Here is a 23,061-nt window from a genome sequence, read left to right as displayed (position 1 = left end):
GTTCTAAATATGCAATTGTTCATCTGAAAATTGTCATAGTCCATAAATCCCAAGGTCTAACAGATGTAGATATGTCATTTCTATAAAATATTCCCGTACATTGAGAATAATTAATATTGCAGAGAAGTTTCAAATGCCTGTTTTTGAAGATAGAATGACTTCATTGTTGAAATGTTAACATGATGTTTAATTTTATGATCGTGAGATCTTTCACGTTAATTTTTCTTTAAGGTAACGAACAGGTTTCTTCATCAAATATCGTCGACATGTGCTTAAAGAGTCACGTTGCAAAATTTTTTTGCGATTGCAGACGGATAATCTGAGTATGTTAGCTAATTTTTCGGGAAAATAATCTAAGAAGTTGAAGTTGCATGGTTTAGACTTTTAGCATTTTCTGATGTTAATTTAATAATATTGGTCGACAAAATCAAGTTAAAATCTGTGTATCACGTCGGAATGGAATATTTATATTTAAAATTACCTGGATTAACGTATTGAAGACGAATAAAGAGTCACCTCTGTTTCGGAAATATATTATTTTAGTCCTTCCAAGAACACTTTTGTTTACAATTTGACAAACTTAAATCTGCGATAAGCTTGTCCTTGAATTATGAAATGTGGCCTAACTTCATACTCCGAGATAACAGTATCTCTTATTTAATTGTAATTTGGGAACCGTTGGACTAGACTGCAAACTAGACTATAGATGCATATATTATGTGGTATAACTATATATAGTATCTTGTTACCAGTGTTGCCACTTCATGTGTAATTACACATATTGTGTGTAATTTTTATTTCCATGTGTAGCCCATGTGTAATTGAACTCAAGTGTAAATTATGTGCAATTTAAAATCTCATTGTATTTACATAAGTATTACTTATTTTATATCAAATTTGATCTTTCAAACACTGGTTTTGTTTTTCATTTATTTTCCCTTTACAATACGTACATATCTGTCCTTTTCTTGCATATGCAACAGTTTTCACATTGTTTGAATAATAAGTCAGTGTTTTTTATTAAAACAAAACGATCCACACACATACATAGAAATTTATTTTCCCTTTAAAACTGTTAAGCAAAAAGTGTCCGTCCTTTTCTAATATATGCGATTTTTTGAAATTTGTTGAAAGCCGGTTGTTAAAAAAAGTGAGTGATGATGGTGCATATACATATTTTTATATTCAAAAATAACGAAGCAAGAAATAAGAAAATTTTTAAATAATCAAATTTAACTAAAACTAATTTCTAGTGGTAATTTTGTTTCAAGTGTGTAAAAGCTACGTTGTTTTTTAGATCTAGTTAAATAATATATTTTAGGAATGACTGGAAGAAATGACTTCAGATTCCAATCTGATTGGCTAAATAAATCTGAAATGATTGTCATATACTTTAGGTATTCTAGTTTCTTTTAATGTCCTTTTTCAATCAGAAAAGCCAATTTTATATAAAATGAAAAGTGAAGTTTTTAATATATTAAAAATATATTCTTCAAATTATATAAAAATGGATGTTTTGAAGTCAAAAATCGTATGGTAAATCAACGAATCAGATGAAAACCTATTTTCAAACATAAATGATATGTATATTGGTGTTGCTGCATATGAAAATTTAGCTCAGATATCTGCATCAGATAAAACAATCTTTCATCAAGATTGTAGAGAATTTTACATGGAGGCAAGTCGTCAAATAAAATCAAGATTTGATGTTAGTGATCAAATTTATTCTATTGTAGATATTATTAATCCAAAAGTTGTTCAGTCTTTTGAACCAAAGATATTATCCCTATTTAAAAAAAGATTTCCGTCATTCGACACAGATTTACAACAACTTGATAATGAATGGCGACAGCATGCTCTATTAGACTTTGAAAAATTTTAACTTAATGCAAGTCTAGAACCAGAGAAGTATACTGGCCTAAAGTTTTTAAATTAAAAAATTCTTTAGAAGAATGTTTGTTTCCCAATATACAAAAGTAATTCAGTTTATTTTAATATTACCTTTTTCAAATGCTTGTGCTGAAATTAGTAATTTGAAAAATTGCAAAACTGATTTAAGGAATAGAATGTCTTCTGAAACAATTGCATAATTTTTTTTTACTAATGAAGGAATTTTAAGAAACGGTAAAGAAAACTATGAACCTAGTCAAGCAATTATCAAAAAGAATTGGAAATAGTGATCGCAGTTATAACTATAAATGTATATATAGAGATATTTTAATTATCTAATATTATATTTTGTTTATAAATGAATTAATTATAATTATTTAAATATTCGTATAGAAAAATATGTATATGATTTATTTTTGTTTCATTGTTTTTTTATGTTTAAATAAAAATAAAAAAGGGCATGTGTAATTTTTTTTAATGTGTAATTTAGGAGTCGATCAAGTGTAGTTTCTAAATTTTTTGGTGGCAACACTGGTTGTTACCAACCATTAAATAACAAAACAAACAACAAAAATAATAATTATCATTAATTTACGCAATTGCTTGAATTTCAATTAAATGTAACAACTTTGTCTCAGATTTATATTTTATAAAAAATAAAATAAAACCAGTCATATAAGCGACTATTTACATTTTTGTATGAGGTGATAAGACTTTTTTTCAGAAAATAAACAAAGAACAGCTGTCATTGACGCTGTTTGATCTTACATTTGGTTTGCAAGATCAAATAATTATTTTACCAAAATGACGTAAATTATTTGACTTTTGGTGTTCACATTGATGAAACAATGAGAAAATATTTATTTGCCAGCAAATCAATTTGTTTTATGAAAATCATCCGCATTGCTGTTTGTTAACATGAAATATTTTATGTTCAGATTCGACAAACAAAGTTTTTTCAATCGTGTTATATATTAATATTATACACTTTTATTATAAAAATTAAATTTTAAACCTAATAAAAATAGTTAAAATTAAAACAAATTGCCAAATTGTTTTTTTCTTGGATGAAAATATACGATATACTGTGGCTGCAAAACATGTGTGTGTTTGAACCAAATTATTTTTGCACTGTTTGATAAAACAATACCATTAAATATTTATTCAAGTCTGAACATGAAATAAATATTGCATTTGTTTGACGCAACTTTATAAATATTTTATAACAAATATTTGGACCAAATATTTTACAGGTCTGAACTTAGCTTTAAACACACATTACATGTTACTAAATTACGATACAAAATTTGACTGAAATATAGATTTTATGTACAGAAATTTAGCTTAAAAAATCTTTTACGATAGGTCTATAATTGATCATATCTCCCATACTAGGTCCTGCCCCATAAAAACGCTTTAATAGTATTTAACTAGTTGCATTATCAATTTGTGTAGAACAAAATTATTTTGAAAATCCTTAAATCTTTCATACACATGCATACATGCAAATTACTAAATATCGCTAAGCGCTATAAAAATGTTAAGAAAAAGGCATTTGTAATGTTCAATAAACCTTGGAATTGTAATAAATTTCAATCTTGGGATTTTTCTATTTAATTTAGAAAACTCTTTTTTTACAAATATTTGATACATTAGAAATATATTAATATAGAAGTAGCTGGTGGAGGGTATTTAGGATTCGGCCCAGCCGAATATAGCACTCTAACTTGTTTTATTTAAGTTCAAAAAATTTAGTAGCTTTATAAATATTCATTTCAAAAAATAAAATGTTTCCCGTTTTTGTGATATCACAACTTTTTAGAATGTTTTTGTATCAGTAAATACTATGCTGCAATAATTTTCTTAAAATTCCAACTCCTTCTTCTGTATATCTGAAGCGGAAACCACTGATTTTGAGCGACATTTTTTACAGAGCAGAAACTGTAGAATTTATAGGAAATCATGCTCAAATAATTGATTTTATAGGAAAAATCAATAAGAATGAGCTTAATTTCACTCTTTTATCCAATGATGCACTTTTTCCAAAAAATATTTTTAAAAAATGTGTCTTTGTGCATAATCAAAGTATGCTTTTTGCTGAGACAAATGGTGCAAAAACAAAAATTTTACTATTAACCCTTTAGATGTGATGAGACTTTAAATTTTCAGATTTCGAAAACCACGAAAGTTATAAAGCCCAAAATTTGTCATTATACATGTTATATATGGAACATTAATTGGATGGAGTTTTATTAAATTCAGATATGATGATGAAAAACACCATTGTTTGATGGGAAATTATTAAACCACAAGCCAACATTATAACCGTCATAAATCCTAAAGGGATTACAATAAATTAAAAATTTTAACACTATTTTTTTAAGGGCATTGAATGTTATATTTACGAACAGAGTAGGCATTTTTTGCACTCGTGAATACAATTTTATTTATTTCTCTCGTTTTACAACTCAGTTTCACGAGATTTATTTTTAATCTCGCGAGATCTATTTTTTTAAACTCTTTTTTTTGCTCACTTTATGAACGATATTTATATATATTGTTTTTTTAATTTCTCTCACAAGAGATATCAAAATGAATAGAATTTGAATAAAACTCGCACACAGAAAATGTGTGCACATAAACCGGTTTATTGGCGGTCCCAGCAGTTCGACAAAGAGTCAATGCATACGAAAAAGACAGTAATTTCCACTAATAGTTGCCCACCTGGATGATCGTAATTCGTATGTTTTGGGTCATTCGTAACGAATGTACCCTTTGTAATCGACAATGAAGACAGTCGTCACTTTAGTGTCCCCTTTGTAAGCGGGAGCGGAGACAGTCGTCTCTTTACGTAATTTAGAGATTATACTATTAAAAGTTGTTTTTTTGTTGTACTTCCGAAAGTAGTTATTTTACCCATCTTTACTTTCTACTAATATATCACCATCTATCTGGTTGACTCAAATTTATAACTTTTGGGTCAATCGTCACATTAATGTCCCATACTATTCTGGAGTGTAGATACTTGAAATTTTTAAATTTTAGTTCCATTGATATCTTACCACCTGGCTGACTCCAATTCGTATGTTTTTGGTCTTTCGTCACAAATAAACTCTTTGTAATCGAGAATGAAGACAGTCGTCACTTTAGTGTCCCGTCGAACTGCTGGGGTGGTAAAAAATAAATTTAGTAAGAATGATGTACGTATATACACACATCCATCTTTCACATGTATGTATGTGAAAGATGGATGTGTGTGCGGAGAAAAAGGTTCCCAGCAGTTCGACAAAGAGTCAATGCATACGAAAAAGACAATAATTTCCACTAATAGTTACCCACCTGGATGATCGTAATTCGTATGTTTTGGGTCATTCGTCACGAATGTACCCTTTGTAATCGAGAATGAAGACAGTCGTCACTTTAGTGTCCCCTTTGTAAGCGGGAGCGGAGACAGTCGTCTCTTTACTGTCCCCAAGTAACCTAGAGTTTATACTCTTAAAAGTTGTTTTTTTGCTGTACTTCCGAAAGTAGTTATTTTACCCATCTTTTGGAGAAATGATTATTATTTTCTACTAATATGCCACCATCTGGATGACTCAAATTTATAACTTTTGGGTCCATCGTCACATTATTGTCCCATAGTATTCTGGAGAGTAGACACTTGAAATTTTTAAATTTTAGTTCCATTAATATCTTACCACCTGACTGACTCCAATTCGTATGTTTTTGGTCTTTCGTCACAAATAAACTCTTTGTAATCGAGAATGAAGACAGTCGTCACTTTAGTGTTCCCTTTGTAAGCGAGAGCGGAGGAAATCGTCTCTTTACTGTCTCTTTGTAGGGTGTAGAGTGACGATTGACTTCCTCGTAGGACAAGCCCATGTTAAAATGGTCGGTCACCTGGGTAGACAGGTGGCTAGGGGCCACCACAAGTGGTAGGCTAAGTGGTCAGTTCGGGACTGTCCCGTCGAACTGCTGGGTTTTATGGCGACAAACAAATGTTTTAAAAAATATAAATGTTTATTTGCAAAACAAATACTTGCATATATTCCTAAGCATTTTATTTGGGTTAAACACTAATTTATAAATATTTAATAAATATATTAATGGGTTATTGTAGGAATTTTGTATGGAAACGGGGATAATTGTATGAGTACGGGGATAATTATTGTCGATAACCCAATTTAAATAACTGGAATTCCAAAAAATTCAAAATATTATTGAGCTGTAAATTTTTTGAAAAAAACAAAATAAATTGCATCATCAAATGTCTTTTATACAAAAACCTAATTGACACATCGTATATCCTATTTCTTACTTCAATTACAAAAACAATTGATATTTCTATTTGCACACGTGCACAAAGATCGTAAAAAGCCATAAAATCAAAATGAAGTTTCTGGAAATTGACCACATTTTAAAAATTTACGAACATCTACAAGCAAACATAACTCTTTAAAGTTTAAGCACGCATATACATAAATGCACATGTATGCTTACACACTCACAGATAAAAAAGTTAATTTTCATTTTCTTAAGATTTACAATATTATAAAACTAATGAAATACTCGTTTGTACTCGTTTCACGAGAGAAATTTATTTTCCGCTCTTTAAATTTAAATATCACTCATGAGATTTATTTTTAAAAGTCACGAGAAAAAAAGATAAATTCACAAGAAAGTAAACAATTTATTTCGCTCGAATTAATATCACTCGAGAGAGAAATCAATTTGAACGCTCTTCCTACTCTTGAGAATGATTCTCTGAAAAATAATTATTTTTACAACAAATGAATAATGATAATTATGTTAACATACTATATTATTTAGAACCATTTAAACTATCAAATAACCATTAAATGGTAGGATTTTACACGTTTATCCATATAATGTTTAAGATAAAATATGTTTACTATTAAAAATATTTTTTTATCGCCATTTTTATATCAGTATGGTTTATCCGTAATAGTTCGGATTAAATAATTTGTTAAAAAAACGCAGTGTTAAAATAATTGTCAAAAATAAATAATATCTAAAAATACAATAGGAAACAATATAAATTTCAATAGAAATATAAAATACATAAAATAGGGTACATAAAAAAATTAATAATTAAAAAAACTTATATTGTGTTTATATTGGCATGAAAGTGTGGATATAAATTTTTTATTCGAATACCAGTGCTTGAATGTTTTGTGTTTGTTTAAAAGAAAATTAACAAATAATTACATTTTACGCCGAGCACTTTAGAAACCATATTATGTTTAATATGTAACCATAATATAGTTACTTGAAGACATGTGAGTACTTGTGTTGAATTTCACCGCTATTGATACATCTCTTAGCGATAAAGTTATTATCTGAAGAGGGCATTATAATAGGGATAGGAGAAAACGTGAACCGATATTCTTACTTTCAATAAGGATCGATCCTTATAAAATTTGATAAGGAGATTTTGGCTCGCACGAAACTTGTGTATGTAGAATTTTGTAGTAATGAGCGTTGAATTCGTTGTCTAAAGGGCACCTTATCAGGGGGTTAGATAATAATGGACTCATCCTCATAAAATTTAAGAAAATGATTTTAGTTCCCATAAAACTTTTATATGTCAAATATTATTGTTATATATATGCTTCCTAAGGTAGATATGAGCATTAAAGTCGTTTTCTGAAAGGGACCTTATAGGTGGTATAGGGTCAATTGTGGATAGGGTCAATTATCCTTATAAAATTCTACAAAGAGATTTATGAGACCAACAAACATGTTTGTGCCGAATTTCACCGCTATTGATGCTTCTCTTAGCCAGTTATAAGCGACAAAGTCATTTTCTGAAGGGGACTTTATATGGGGGGTAGGTCAATTATGAACCGATCCTTATAAAATTCTACGAAAAGATTTATGTCCCCATAAAACATGTTTGTGCCGAATTTCACTGCTATTGATGCTTCTCTTAGTCAGTTATGGGCAATAAAATCATTTTCTGAAGGGGACTTTATATGGGGGGTAGGGTCAATTATGGACCGATCCTTATAAAATTCTACGAAGAGATTTATGTCACCATAAAACATGTTTGTACCGAATTACACCGCTATTGATGCTTCTGTTAGTCAGTTGTGAGCGATAAAGTCATTTTCTGAAGGGTACTTTGTATGGGGGGTAGGGTCAATTATGGACCGATCCTTATAAAATTCTACGAAAAGATTTATGTCCCCATAAAACATGTTTGTGCCGAATTTTACTGCTATTGATGCTTCTCTTAGCCAGTTATTGGTGATAAAGTCATTTTCTGAAGGGGACTTTATATGGGGGGTAGGGTCAATTATGGACCGATCATTATAAAATACTACGAAGAGATTTATGTCACCATAAAACATGTTTGTGCCGAATTACACCGCTATTGATGCTTCTGTTAGTCAGTTGTGAACGATAAAGTCATTTTCTGATGGGTACTTTGTATGGGGGGTAGGGTCAATTATGGACCGATCCTTATGAAATTCTTTGAAAAGATTTATGTCCCTATAAAACATGTTTGTGCCGAATTACAGCGCTATTGATACTTTTGTTAGTCAGTTATTGGCGATAATGTCATTTTCTAAAGGGGGCCTTATATGGGGGCTAGGCGAAATCGTGGACCGATATTGCCTATTTTCAATACCAAACAAACTGCATCAACTATAAGTATCTGTGCAAAATTTCAGCTTGCTAGCTACTTCCGTTTGGACTCTATCGTGTTTTCAACAGACAGACAGACAGACGGACAGACATGGCTAGATCGTCTTAGAATCTAATAAGGACCCAGAATATATATACTTTTATGGGTCTTAGACGAATATTTCAATGTGTTACAAACGGAATGACAAAAACAATATACCCCCCATCTTTTTTGATGGTGGGTATAAAAATTATTATAATATGTGTTAACTTTAACCATTATTCTAACCATAATATGTTGCTCTTAGATTATGGTTACCACAACTATATATTTTCTCTGCGTGCATAGATGTCAGAATTGTTTCTGCAAAATTTGATTGTGATAGTTTCTCATATATCCGAATTTTTCATTTACTTTATATGAGAGGTGGCATACCCCCAATTGTTAGTCCGCCGCCTTTACCCTTAATTGTTCATATGTTTAATAATGAGTCATTCCACAGACACTTCGACCACATTAAATTTTTGACATCTTCGATTTAGTTAAAATTTAGACCATTTAGTTAAATACGGTTTATATGACGTATAAATTGGATCCGTAACTTATATGGTTCATATATTATGGGCTCCTAAAGTTGGGCATCTCGAGTATTTTTGTGGAAAATTAGCAATGTTGACTACTTAATTACATTGGAACCCGTTATCCGATTATAACATATGAGGTCTCGTTCGATAGGACTCCGATTACTCATTGTTGAAATTTCATAAAATATTTTTTAGGTCCTGGCTCAAGGATCATATACCGAAAAATGTCCTTTATCCTTGAATATCCTGAAAAATGGTATTTTGTTTTTCTTGATTTTTATACAGAAAATAGGCAATAGAACTATTATTACTACTTATGTAAAAATTTGAAATTGGGATCTCAATGGGATCAGAAGTTATGGCAGTTTTTTTTAGCTACATTTAAAATATTCATAGGAAATGTGTGCTTTTTATACATTTTTAGTCCACTCAAACAAAGGTTTTTATGCCGAATAATGTAAAAATTACCACAGACCATCAACTCGATGTTAGAAATATTGTGGATAATTTTATATGAAATTATGTCTTAATTAGAAGAAATATTAGAGGTCAAAGGTCAAAATAATAAATTTTTAAGAAATATATCCTTTCTTATGTATATTACGGGTTTAGAAGTCATAACAAAATTTGTAGAGAATCAAATAGATTTAGTGGGACTCAAGATTTAAAATTTTTGAATTTTTTTGCAAAATCAAAAACTTTGTTGACTTTTAAATTTTTTTTTTGCTCAGAAGAAAGCTTACGTGTTTTCCTTTAGCACCCTTTTTGTCGCTTAGTGGGATACGAGTGGGATATCTATAAAAAAATGTTTTGTAACTCAAGACATACAATTTTTACTTTTTTTTTTGAAAAATCAAAAACCTTTTTGACTTTTTTCCAAAATGGACTCTTTTTCTATTAATTTTTTTCTCAAAAGAAAGCTTAGGTCTTTTCCTTTAAAACCTTTCTGGTCGCTTAGTGGGATGCAAGTGAGATATCTATCAAAATAAATGCTTTGTAACTCAAGACAAAGGTTTTTAAATTTGCACTATTTTAATTTTTTTTTCATATTTGTGTGTAAACCTTAAAAATTAAACTTACGCAGAGAAACTAGACACATTAGCCTTTCCGATGGTATGTAACATACCCAACTAAAATTTCATAGCCTCGATACTGTAATACCCATTATATGTTAACCTCAGGAACAAAAATCACTTTTTCGATGGAAATGTTTTAATTTTGTTATTTATTTGTAATAATAATTATAATAATAATAAAAATATGAATAATTTAGTAAAATTTAATCTTAATCACAATAGATCAATTTATATAATAATTATTTTTACACTTAATTTATGAAGTTTTTAAATTTTCAAATATCCATACTTTTATCCTCCTTATTTGTCACCTTTATTAGCTGTTTTTTTTGTCAATCCTTTCTTGGCGTTATTAGATTCAGCTACTGATTTCGCTGTTGGCTTCTTTTTTGGCTTTGGAAAGAAATCGCATTGAGTAGATGCAGAAAACTTTTTTTAATTTGAGTCTTCCATCGACAAGCGGTATGAATGCATGGTATTGAGCAGTGCCATCGATTGTTACAGCAGCATCGAATCTGTTTTCAATGTTTTCTCATGATCCTCTTTGCTACTAAAAACTATTTTAGTTTCTTTACAATAATTCTTTGCCCAATGAAATAAAGCAGTCGCATCTAAGATGCGATCCTGATGAGAGCACTGGAGGCTATACTTCGCTGCATTTCTTTGGAGGTTTGCTTCAATACCATCACATGCTTCTTTACCATGAGCAGTAGGATGAAAATGCCACTTAGCTGGCATTCCAAAATCTTTTTCATGAGCTCTAATATTTGAGAAGCTACTTTTGTTTTTAAAATGTTGACGAGCTCCGTCCGAAATGTAGTATACCTTTTCTACTGTAAATTTTGATTTTAGATAATTTAGTATTATCTTCTGGTACTCATAAACTGCAACGGTGTCATGTTTTAAATCATCGGATATGATTGCCATACTTTTGTGTTCCAGGTTTTCTTCTTTCATGTAGTAATTAACTACTGTGAATATAGTTGCTTGGTCGTTATTGAAGTGGAATGATTGTATGGGATCCTGAAGAATATATTAATAGTTCTCTGCGAAATCAAATGAAATAATGAATTCACCAGACTTCAAATGTGTTTTCAAGTCCTTGAATAATGACCACTGCTCTTTGACTAAAAAGTCATGGGTTCTCAAATTTAGCAATCCTCTACACAGTTCATCCACAAAACCATCAAAATTATGGTTTTCAGTGTGCATCTTTCAGTCTGAAGCCAAGATTCAAATTTTAACTCCTCAATACATTCTCGATCAGAAGAGTTGATTAAATTTTCTTTGATAGATGTGGTTTCCGGGCGATTCGAACATTCACCTAAGTGGCAAGAAGTTGTAGCATTAGGGCACATAGTTAATTTAAGGCAATCGCGGTAATGGTGTAAATCTTCTGATGAATCATCTTTTAAGTAATTTAAGTTGATTTCCTTCAACATCAATTTAACATTTTCATGGTAAATACAAACACATACTGTGTGAGTTCCGATACTTCCTGCCAAAACGTATTGTTTTGGCCTCAGTTGTGTAAATTTTGTGGATCCAATTTTGACATCCTCGTATTCAGATTGAAATGTTGCGAATAATTCATTCAGGTTACAGAGAACCATTCTCTTCTGCATTTGAACTTTCTTGCCATCGATTCGTACAGACATCTAGTCTTTCATCCCTGGCATACATACTAAAGTACCTAGTTTAACCAAATGTTACAAATAATAATAAAAATAAACCACCATATAAATAACCTACCTGACAACTTCTACCTCTCCACCCACTTCTTAAAGTCAAATGTCATAAAATAATAAATAAACTGGTACTTCGGAGAAGGGCCATAAAATATTTCCACTTGATTCCAAAAATTTGTTTCTGGGGCACCTATTTTAACAATGAAAATCACGTGCGCTGAAAACTACCTCTAGGATTGAATAAAAAAGCCGCAAGATACAAAACTCAGACAAATTTTGGGGGTGGAAAATTAATAGCTGTCGGCCTCATATTGCACCCCTCCAGTGGCTATTATCGGTCAGTTGTTGTGGTTTTTATTTTTAAGGTTTTAAAAACACTTACGCACAAATATGAAAAAAAATCAATTTAAAAACATTTGTATTGAGTTACAAAACATTTATTTTGATGGCAAAAAAATAAAAAATGGGTCCATTTTTTTAAAAAAAGTCAACAAAGTTTTTGATTTTGCAAAAAAATACAAAAATTTTAAATCTTGAGTTACAAAATATTTTTTTTGATAGATATCACACTCGCATCCCACTAAGCGCTTAGGACCATATAGGACTTAAGCTTTCTTAAAAAATAAAAAAAAATAAAAAGGGCTCATTTTGAAAAAAAGTCAAAAATGTTTTTGATTTTAAAAAAATCAAAAATATTTTATTAAATTTTTTTTTGAATTTTTTTCGAAAGATTGCACAAATAGTTATCTAAACTATTTGGGACACATTTTGTTAAGAACAATAGGTAATAAGCAGAGTAGGCATTTTTTGCACTCGTGAATATAATTTTATTTATTTCTCTCGTTTTACAACTCAGTTTCACGAGATTTATTTTTAATCTCGCGAGATCTATTTTTTTAACTCTTCGTTTTTTATGCTCACTTCATGAGCGATATTTATATGTATATATTGTTTTTTTTTAATTTCTCTCACAAGAGATATCAAAATGAATAGAATTTAAATAAAACTCGCACACAGAAAATGTGTGCACGAAAACCGGTTTAATGGCGGTGGTAAAAAATAAATGTAGTAAGAAGTATGTACGTACATATGTATGTGAAAGATGGATGTGTGTGCGGAGAAAAAGGTTTTATGGCGACAAACAAATGTTTTAAAAAATAAAAATGTTTATTTGCAAAACTAAAACTTGCATATATTTCTAAGCATTTTATTTGGGTTAAACACTAATTTATAAATATTTAATAAATATATTAATGGGTTATTGTAGGAATTTTGTATGGAAACGGGGATAATTGTATGAGTACGGGGATAATTAAATAGCTGTCGAAGTATTTATATCATTATTATTCAAATACTCTAAAATATTTGATTAAATTACATATTTATTTTAAATATGACCATGCAATTATGATGTTACATTAGAAAAAATGCTAATATTAAAATGCCCTTTTAACAAATAAATAATTAAATCCAAAAAATGTAAAAAACCAATTTAAATAACTGGAATTCCAAAAAATTCAAAATATTATTGTAAATTTTTAAGAAAAAAGCGAAATAAATTGCATCAACAAATGTTTTTTAATACAAAAAACCTAATTGACACATCGTATATCCTATTTCTTACTTCAATTACAATAACAATTGATATTTCTATTTGCACACGTGCACAAAGATCGTAAAAAGCCATAAAATCAAAATGAAATTTCTGGAAATTGACCACATTTTAAAAATTTACGAACATCTACAGGCAAACGTAACTCTTTAAAGTTTAAACACGCATATACATAAATGCACATGTATGCTTACACACTCACACATAAAAAAGTTAATTTTCATTTTCTTAAGATTTACTATATTATAAAACTCATGAAATACTCTTTTGTACTCGTTTCATGAGAGAAATTTATTTTCCGCTTTTTAAATTTAAATATTACTCGTGAGATTTATTTTTAAAAGTCACGAGAAAAAAGATAAATTCACAAGAAAGTAAACAATTTATTTCGCTCGAATTAATATCACTCGAGAGAGAAATCAATTTGAACGCTCTTCCTACTCTGGCAATAAGTTACATGGATGAGAAAAAACACCTGCATGGCCAAAATGTCAAATTTTGACAGCCTCTAACTTAGAAAGTTCACGAGCGATCTTGTTGAAAAATTGTGTCTGAATTACTATCCTATAAGAACTAACTATGGTGCAAATTTCATTGCGATCGGAAGACATCGATTTCAAAAGTTGGCTCACTTGACGTGAAATGCCATATATACAGATTTATTTCCTTCTTTTTCTATTTCTATCTCACTGTGTAGTGCTGTATCATGGTATTCTTATAAATATGTTCAAAATAAAATAAATTCTAACAAGAAGTTTAGAAATGAATCAAAACATTTAAAAATTTTACCATAGATATAGAAAACCCGAACTTAATAATGAATACGTAGCCTACCTTTACAACACTGTAAACAGCTTGAGCATAGAGAAGGTTTACTTCCACAGGATCTTGTGATAATTCTCTAGTTGACTTAAATAATCTTTTTTTAAAAACAAAACGATTTTCTCCCGATGATGATCCATTAGTTAACCTTTTATGTGTTGTTGTTGGTTGTAATTTAACTTGTTTTAATTCCCATGCTGCTATAACATCATATAGGTAGTCAAAAGATTTAATATGTTCCTCTCCATTCGGTCGTGATTGAAATATAGCCCAACCTTCAGTATTAAATAGATTAAGTTTTTCGGCCAATTTTAACACTGCATCACCCGCCGTGTCAGTCGGATGAACATCAATAGCTTTTGTACGTCCATCCAAAAAGAAAAATCGGCATACAATAGTTCCAAGTCGTCTCATCGCCTGCAAATATACAGACGTACATTTTAAAAGAGAATTTAATGATATTTTTATTTATATAATTTATTATTCAATATTCAAAAGTCTATATATTAATAACATTAGCAAAAGCATATTAGAGCTATATTCGACTGTGCCAAATCTTAAATATCCTCCACTAGCAGTTTTTATTAAAACACATTTAACTGTAAAATTTTCAGATAACTCGAAAAGTTTTGTTTCCGTAGTGAGGGTCTAAAATTTATTTATATGTGGAACTAATTTTGATTAGATCCAGAAAAATGTGTACTTAATGGATTTCGGATGTAGACCTTCGTATAGTGGTTTGACTTCCCAGCAAAAAAGTCGTGCAAATAGTAGTAAATGCATGGGTTCAACTGATAATGAACATAAGTGAAACATGCATGATTTTAACATTAGCGTGTCATTGGAGAGCATGGGTTCATAATTGAAAATATAGCTCGTCATTAAAATTTTTGTTTTTAACACGATATTGTTAAAAATTTATATGATAACAAAATAAAACATTCAGATTAAAAATATCCAATATATTTTAAAATCCTTAAAACATTCAGCCATACATTCTTCTATTCTTAAGATGTTAAAAAAGATTCAATATTACAAATTTTAACAAATATTAAATACAACAAGTTAAAGTGCTATATTCGGCTGGGCCGAATCTTTAATACCCTCCACCAACTCCTTCTATATTAATGCATTTCTAATTTATCAAGTATTTGTAGAAATGAGTTTTCTCATGTCTTATATAGAAAAATCCCAAGATTTAAATTTATTACAATTCCAAGATTTATTGAACATTATAAAGGCATTTTTCTTAACATTTTTATAGCGCTTAGCGATGTTTAGTGATTTGCATGTATGTGAAAGATTTAAGGATTTTTAAAATACATATATAATTTTGTTCTACACAAATTGATAACGCAACTAGTTAAATACTATTAAAGTTTTTTATGGGACAGGACCTAGTATGAGATCAATTATAGATCTATCGTAAAAGATTCTTTAATCTAAATTTTTGTACATAAAATCTATATTTCAGTCAAATTTTGTATCGTAATTTAGTAACAAGTAATGTGTGTTTAGGTGATTTTCTGAAGGAACCTTGTATGAGACCGACCGCACCCATGTAATAAACCGATTATGAAAAAATCTTTCAATGTAATGATAATGAGTAATGTGCTTTCAAGAATTTTCGTAAAACGACTTTGTATGGGAGCTATGTCCAATTATGTATATAAGGATACAATTTCCAAATTTTGTATCTATATCATTGTTTGGTAATGAATATTGTGAATTTAAGTGATTTTCCGGAGGGGACCGATTGTAAAACAATTTTATAGTGTAATTTATGTATGTAGGGTAGAAAGGGGATCATACAATAGCGAATAACTTAAAAACAGAATAATCGATTTTATCGCATTATCAAATTTTGTTTTCGTTTATCGATTATCTATCATCCCTAAAAAATTTAAACATTAACTTTAGATATGGTGGGAGGCAGACATGATTAATTGTTTTCAAAGGGCTGTGAAAATATTTCACTGTGTGAACTTTTTGTGCTAACTTGTTTAGTTTTTGTGATAGAAAAAATATATTGGTCAGTATTAGAACGTCAATAATAGTGAACATTAAGACATAATAATATTTTCGATAATATAATTTGAAGCCCGAAAAACATTGAAACTAAAACCCAGAACTGCCCGTGGGGCACATGCGCCAAATATATATAATGCTTGTGATGTAGAACAAAATTTGGTTAAAATATAGAAAAAATCAGTAATAATATCTTTGTTAAGTTTTGTGAAATAAACAAATATCTGGTTTATTATACTTTGTTTAATAAATTAAAGTATAAAACAGCAAAATATTTTTTATATTTTTGTAATTTTTTCTTTTATTTTACTAATGACAAATCTGCCCCATCCCCTTGGCGCATTTACCCCATGGATGGGGCGCTAGCGCCATTTTTGGTCAGTGCGGAAAAGTTAAAAAAATATGTGCATGAGAATGACTTAGGAAAGATTGAAAGGAATAAAACTAAAGCCAACATATATAAGTATCCGAACCAAGAAAAAAATTACGAATATGTATTGTGGTTTTAATTTGAGGCCGCCTCAAAAAAAGTGGCTAAGGTCCCCCTTCTACCCTATATAAAAGCAATATTTTTGCTAAATGTATGGATATAAATATTTTAATGAGTTATATACGTGTAGGTGATTTTCGGGAGGGGACCTTGTATGAGAGCTACGACCAGTTATGGGCTGATCGAAAAAAAAATTCTCAGAAATATTTCTGAGCATATATGCAATGCTTGTACCAAATTCTACATGGATTTTGTAATTTAGTAAGGATTTATTTTCGCTTAAGTGACTTTCGGGAGGTAAGCTTGTATGGGAGCTATGACCAATTATGGACCTATCGGAAAAAAATTTCACAGTAATATATTATTGCATATGAGCAATACTTTTACTAAAGTTTATGGATATGTGGATATCTTAATTTAGTAATGAGTTATACGCATTTAAGTTATTTTCGGGAGGGGACTTTGTATGGGAGCTATGACCAATTATGGACCGATCGGAAAAAACTTTCATAGTAATATTTCTTTATGTGAGGCAATACTTGTACCAACTTTTTTTATCGATATCTTAATTAAGTAATGAGTTATGCGCGTTTAAGTGAATTTCGGGAGGGGACTTTGTATGGGAGCTATGACCAATTATGGACCGATCGGAAAATATTTCTTTATGTGAGAGCAATACTTGTACCAAATTTTATATGGATATCTTAATTTAGTAATGCACATAGTTTAAGTGATTTTCGGGAGGGTACCTTGTATGGGAGTTATGTCCAATTATGAACCCATCCAAAAAAAATTCCTCTGAATGAATTCCATTGACATTTGATTTTAATTTGTAAAATTTTTTGAAGATATCGACATTGCGAAGGAAGTTATTAAGAAATAACCCATTTTCCGGGAATATGTACTTTGTATGGGAGGTATATGAAATTGTGGACCGATGATGGCTACTTTCAGCCGGGATCAGACTCTTGTGTAGAAACGAATTTGTGCTTATTTTCATGGAATTATCTTACATAGTTTCCGAGAAAGTTACATCAGAATGTGTAAAAAATGCTTATTTATCGAGGTTGTTTTACATTTTGATTCATAACTTCATCCGGTGTGAACCGATTTTGCCTATTTTCAATACCAAACTGCTTAGGATAATAATGAATATATCCAGTGAATTTGGTCTATTTGTTTGGCTTAGTTTTAACTTGAGCGTGTTTTAACCAGACAGACACGCAGGCGGACATATCAAAATCGACTCAGAATTTTATAAGGATCCAGAATATATATACTTTTTTTGGTGATTTCTTGGTGTTACACACGGAATGACAAACTTATATATACCCTCTATCACCACTGATGGTGGTGGAGGGTATAAAAATCTAATAAAATTAATGTTCTTTTTAATATTTATTGAATGAAATTGCACGTTGTAAATTTTTCAATTCCTATAATAGAGATTCACAAGAGTGAATTGGATGCAATGTTCTATGCCTTCACTTATGACAAACTTATTAGAATTTTTGCATGTATTTAAAACGCATTAACTAGAATAAAACGTGAAAGTATCCCTTCTTCTCGAACAACTTCAAAAATTTTTGCTGATTTATTATGGACCGCTCTTGCTGATGGCAAAAAATATTTCTGTCGAGTTTTACTCCAACGCCTAACTACATTCGTTTATGTGATTTTTGAAACAATATTGATGACTTTATATCGGAGCTATGAACAGTATCGAAAACATTTTAGCACAATGTTTTATCTATATCCAGAACATATGTCGAATTTTATACAAATATTATCGTGTTATAATGAATTATGTGATATTAAGTAGACACATGCATGAGTGCGTAAAAAATGACTTATAAGTCTTTCGGTTATTTTATGATTGTTGTCTGTAGTTCGGCTGTAAAAGCAGAAAAGAAACAGAGACAATACCCCAGCTAGCTTTTTGGAAGACTGTTAGATGATTAATCAGTAAACTGAGCAATTTTTGACAATCCAAAGGTGTTTAATAAGTTACGCGCTTAAAACATGGTTAGAAAATGATCCGTATATATGATTGAAAAGCGATTATTTGTAAAACAATAACAAAATGTTTAAATCGTTCGTTGTTTCGCATTACGAAATTCTTTCGTAATACATACGAAATTGTACTAAATATTTTAGTATAAAGCAAAATATTCTTGAAAAAATTATTTTACATAAATTGAAAAAAAAAGAATTTTGAATAAATATGGTAAAATTTACGAAATATTAATTTATTCAAACATTTCTGCTCATTTTAAAATAAATTTTCTTATTTTAATTAAAAATTATTCTCCACACGAATTTTAAATTTTTTATGAAAATAATTCGAGAATAATATTATACTTTTTCTTAAATTTTATAAAAATGTTGTAGTTTTATTTAATCATAATATAACTAATATCATTATGTTTAATTTCGCTAAAATTTAAGAAAAAAATATTACGAAAGGTTTTCGTACTTACGTAAAACTAGAAAAGGGTTTTATTAAATAATATTTCGTATTATACACGAAATTTTTGTAAATATAACGAAAATAGAATTTTTTTTCGTAAAGTTGAGCATGGATTATTTTCAGTGTAGCAATCATAAATTAATGAACCTGGTGTTTAAAATATGATGGTTTTAAAAACTTTTTTTGCAGTCATTGAATAGTTGGAAGATCTTAAATTGTTTCCTATATAATTGTTTTTGTCTGCAGTTTGACACTTAAAAATTACTCAAAAACTATTCAAAGCTGAGTCGAAACTAATTAGGAAAGGAGCTCAGAGAAGACTCTTTAAGAAGAGCTGCCAAGGAAATTGAAATTATATTATGCTATAATTATAATAATTTTGTATGTCTACTAATCTTATATGAAAGATAGTTTGGTGACTAATCACTAAACTAAGTCTAAATAATTGCAATTTATATTTAAATCTTATTTATTTTAAAAACAAGTAAGAAGTTATAGAAGTTATATATAGGCCGACCATATTATACCCTACACCTGTATGCGAATAAAATGTGATTTAGTTTTCATAATAAAGCGTTTTAGTTGAATTGTAGCTTGCCTCAGATATACTAAAGCCATTTACTGTTTAATAAAACTGTGGATATTTAAGTAAAATTTTAGAGGGGCTAGGGTCAAATGAGGCCCTATAATTAAAAAGTTTATCAGGGTCATAAAGACTAGTATAGAATTTGGTTTTGCAGCTTTTTGTCGAGATACGAGTATATTAAACATAATTATGAACTTAAAATCACTATTTGGCGGGTTCAGTTCTATGGGGCCTAGGTGAAATAATGGACCGATGTTAACTATTTTCAATAGGCTTCGTCTACTGTACCATGAAATATCATGTGCCAAATTTCATTGAATTATCTTCAAAATTGCGACCTGTAGTTTGATTACAACGTTTACAAGTTCTATTAGGGGGTTCAGTTGTATGGGGGCTAGGTGAAATAATCAGCACGAACGCAGTTATCACAAATATGTCTTTCAATTATTATTCTTTATAAATTTCTTTTGTAGTTATGTTTCGCGCATTCGGAAGATCAAAGACTATTTTCTGTGGTATTGTATTTGGCTGTAACAAACATAAAAATTACTCACAAAAGACTTAAAAAAACTATAATATGATTCAAAAATAACTATAAAACAATCAGTTCATTAATAACTCAAAAAATATTAAAAAAAAAACTGATCAGAAGTGGGACTCGACAAGTAGAAAACGACAACAACATGCTTTGTTGAACTAAACAATTTTTTTGTATTTTTAACAAGAAGTTCGTTTTCGAACGTGTTGTGTACATGTACACGCAAATATTACGAAAATACAAGTTACGCAAAAAAATTTCGTAACTTATATTTTCGTAATATTTACAAAAATTTCGTGTATAATAGTAAATATTATTTAATAAAACCCTTTTCTATTTTTACGAAAGTACGAAAATCTTTCGTAATATTTTCTTCTTAAATTTTAGCGAAATTAAACATTATGATATTAATTATATTATGATTAAATAAAACACCAACATTTTTATAAAATTTAAGAAAAAGTATAATATAATTCTTGAATTATTTTCATAAAAAAATTGAAAATTCGTCAAGTTTCGGATTTTCTTAAGCACTTAGAGACTTTGCGTTCGGTTTTGACATTTCCTTAAGCTAGCTTATTTACATTATAGTTGGGCTTTAAGTCTGATGTCTGATGATGTTAAAAAATATATAAACCGACAAACTCAAACTCTCTTGTTTAAAAAGTTTTAATAATTTTGTTTGATATTCTATTTCATTTATACATATAAAAATGAATGTGTGTTTGTTTGTATGTTTATATGTTTGTATGTTTGAACGTTATAGACTACTAAACGGCTGAACCGATTATCTTGAAATTTTCACAGCGTATTCCTGTATGACTGGAATAGGTAATAGGCTACTTTTTATTTTGAAATTTAAAGTGAGCGAGGAGCCAAGCCTACATTAAGAAAATATAAAATTCGTATAATTGAGATTATATAACAGTTAGTGTCAAATTCTGTCGGAGCCACTTTAGTGTCAATATGATTATTTAGGATAAAAAGTGAACGGACTAGCGTTAGGCGACGTGGCACCTCCCATATATATTAAATACAAAAATTTGTTTATATTGGAAACTATTACAGTTAGAATCTTAAAATTTTGAATGAATAACTTTAACATCCATGTTAACATTTTGGGTAACAAATTGGCGGACTACCCATGAGGGGAGCGGCACCTCCCATATTAATGAAATAAAAAAGTTGTCTATCTTGGAATAATATAAGAGTTAGACCTCAAATTTTGCTGTAGGCAGTTTTGTGTCAATATTATTAATTGGTATATTAAATGGGCGGACTAGCGTTAGGGGCGTAGCACCTCCCATATAAATTAAATACTAAAGTTTGTTCATCTGGGAAACTAATACAGTTAGTAAATATTTTGGGTAATAAATTAGCAGACTACCCATGAGGGGAGCAGCGCCTGACATATTAATTAAATACAAAAATTCGTTTTTCTTGAGATAATATAACAGAGTCCTCAAATTTTGTATGTGTTACTTTAGCGTCAATATGATTATTTACGATAAAAAGTGGGTGGACTAGCGTTAGGGGGCATGGCACTTCCAATATAAATTAAAAAAATTATTTATTTTGGAAACTGTTAAAGTTGGAATCTTAAAATTTTTCACGAATAATTTTAACATCCATGTAAACATTTTGGCGGACTACCCATGAGGGGAGCGGCACCATAATAATTAAGTACAAAAATTCGTTTATCTGGGAAACTAATACAACTAAATTCTTAAAACTTTACACATTTAAAAAAAAGAGCGGACTTTCATCTAAGAGTCTTGGAGCCCCCATATAAAGAAAATAGAAAAATTCGTATATATGAGAGTCTATTGGAGCTAGAATCTTTAAATTTTACTTGAAGAATTTTGACATTCATCTGAACATTTAGAGTATAACGAGCGAACTTTTAATGGGGACTTGACATCTACCATATGCATTAAATACAAAATATTATTTATGTAGGAAAATATAGAACTAGATTAATAAAATTTTGCATAAATTACATTAATACGCACCTAAAAATTTTGGAGGAAATAGTGCGGACTTTAATCTGTGTAGCTTATAGCCCCACATGAATTAAATATAAAAAATCGTATATCTAAGAAACTATTAGATTAGAACTATAGAAAAAATCGTATATCTAAGAAACTATTAGATTAGAACTATCTTGAATATATGAATAACTTTGACATTCATGTGAACATTTAGAAAATAACGGGCGGACTTTCAATGGGGCTTGGCACCAAATATATGAATTAAATAAAAAATTCGTATTTCCTGAAAACTGTTATAATGTGATAATTCAAATTTTTCATAAATTTGCTTGGCATCTCTCACATGTAACATATTGTAAATATGGAAAACTATTATAGTTAGAATTTTCAAGATCTTTGAGTGGGTTTTTTTTTATTTATACTAGAGGGTAAAACAAAATATATTGTATATTCCAAGGCATAAGAATATGAATTATTTTTTAAGAATAAAAGAATATATTAAATTTTAGCAATTAAGAAATAAGTAGATCATTAATGCGTTATTTTAGAATTGAAATGAAATATATTGTCATCAAGAGAAATTATAATATACCTTTAAAAAATTATAATTTAGTAACTAAATAAATTATTTTTT

At 29.5% G+C, this 23,061-nt stretch overlaps 1 protein-coding gene across 2 annotated transcripts in view; it reads right to left on the bottom strand.

Moving 5' to 3' along the window:
* The window catches only part of LOC111688377 (myosin-I heavy chain), a 1,083,699-nt gene that overhangs the window by 472,093 nt on the left and 588,545 nt on the right, over positions 1 to 23,061 (bottom strand). For both annotated transcript variants that reach the window (XM_046950624.1, XM_046950625.1), the window contains one exon: positions 14,337 to 14,741. In XM_046950624.1, the coding sequence (XP_046806580.1) occupies positions 14,337 to 14,741 (405 nt within the window). The remainder of the gene's footprint in view (positions 1 to 14,336; positions 14,742 to 23,061) is intronic.

The sequence above is a fragment of the Lucilia cuprina genome, chromosome 4, assembly GCF_022045245.1.
Source record: "Lucilia cuprina isolate Lc7/37 chromosome 4, ASM2204524v1, whole genome shotgun sequence".
NCBI lineage: Eukaryota > Metazoa > Arthropoda > Insecta > Diptera > Calliphoridae > Lucilia > Lucilia cuprina.
This window is presented reverse-complemented; position numbering and strand designations above follow the sequence as displayed.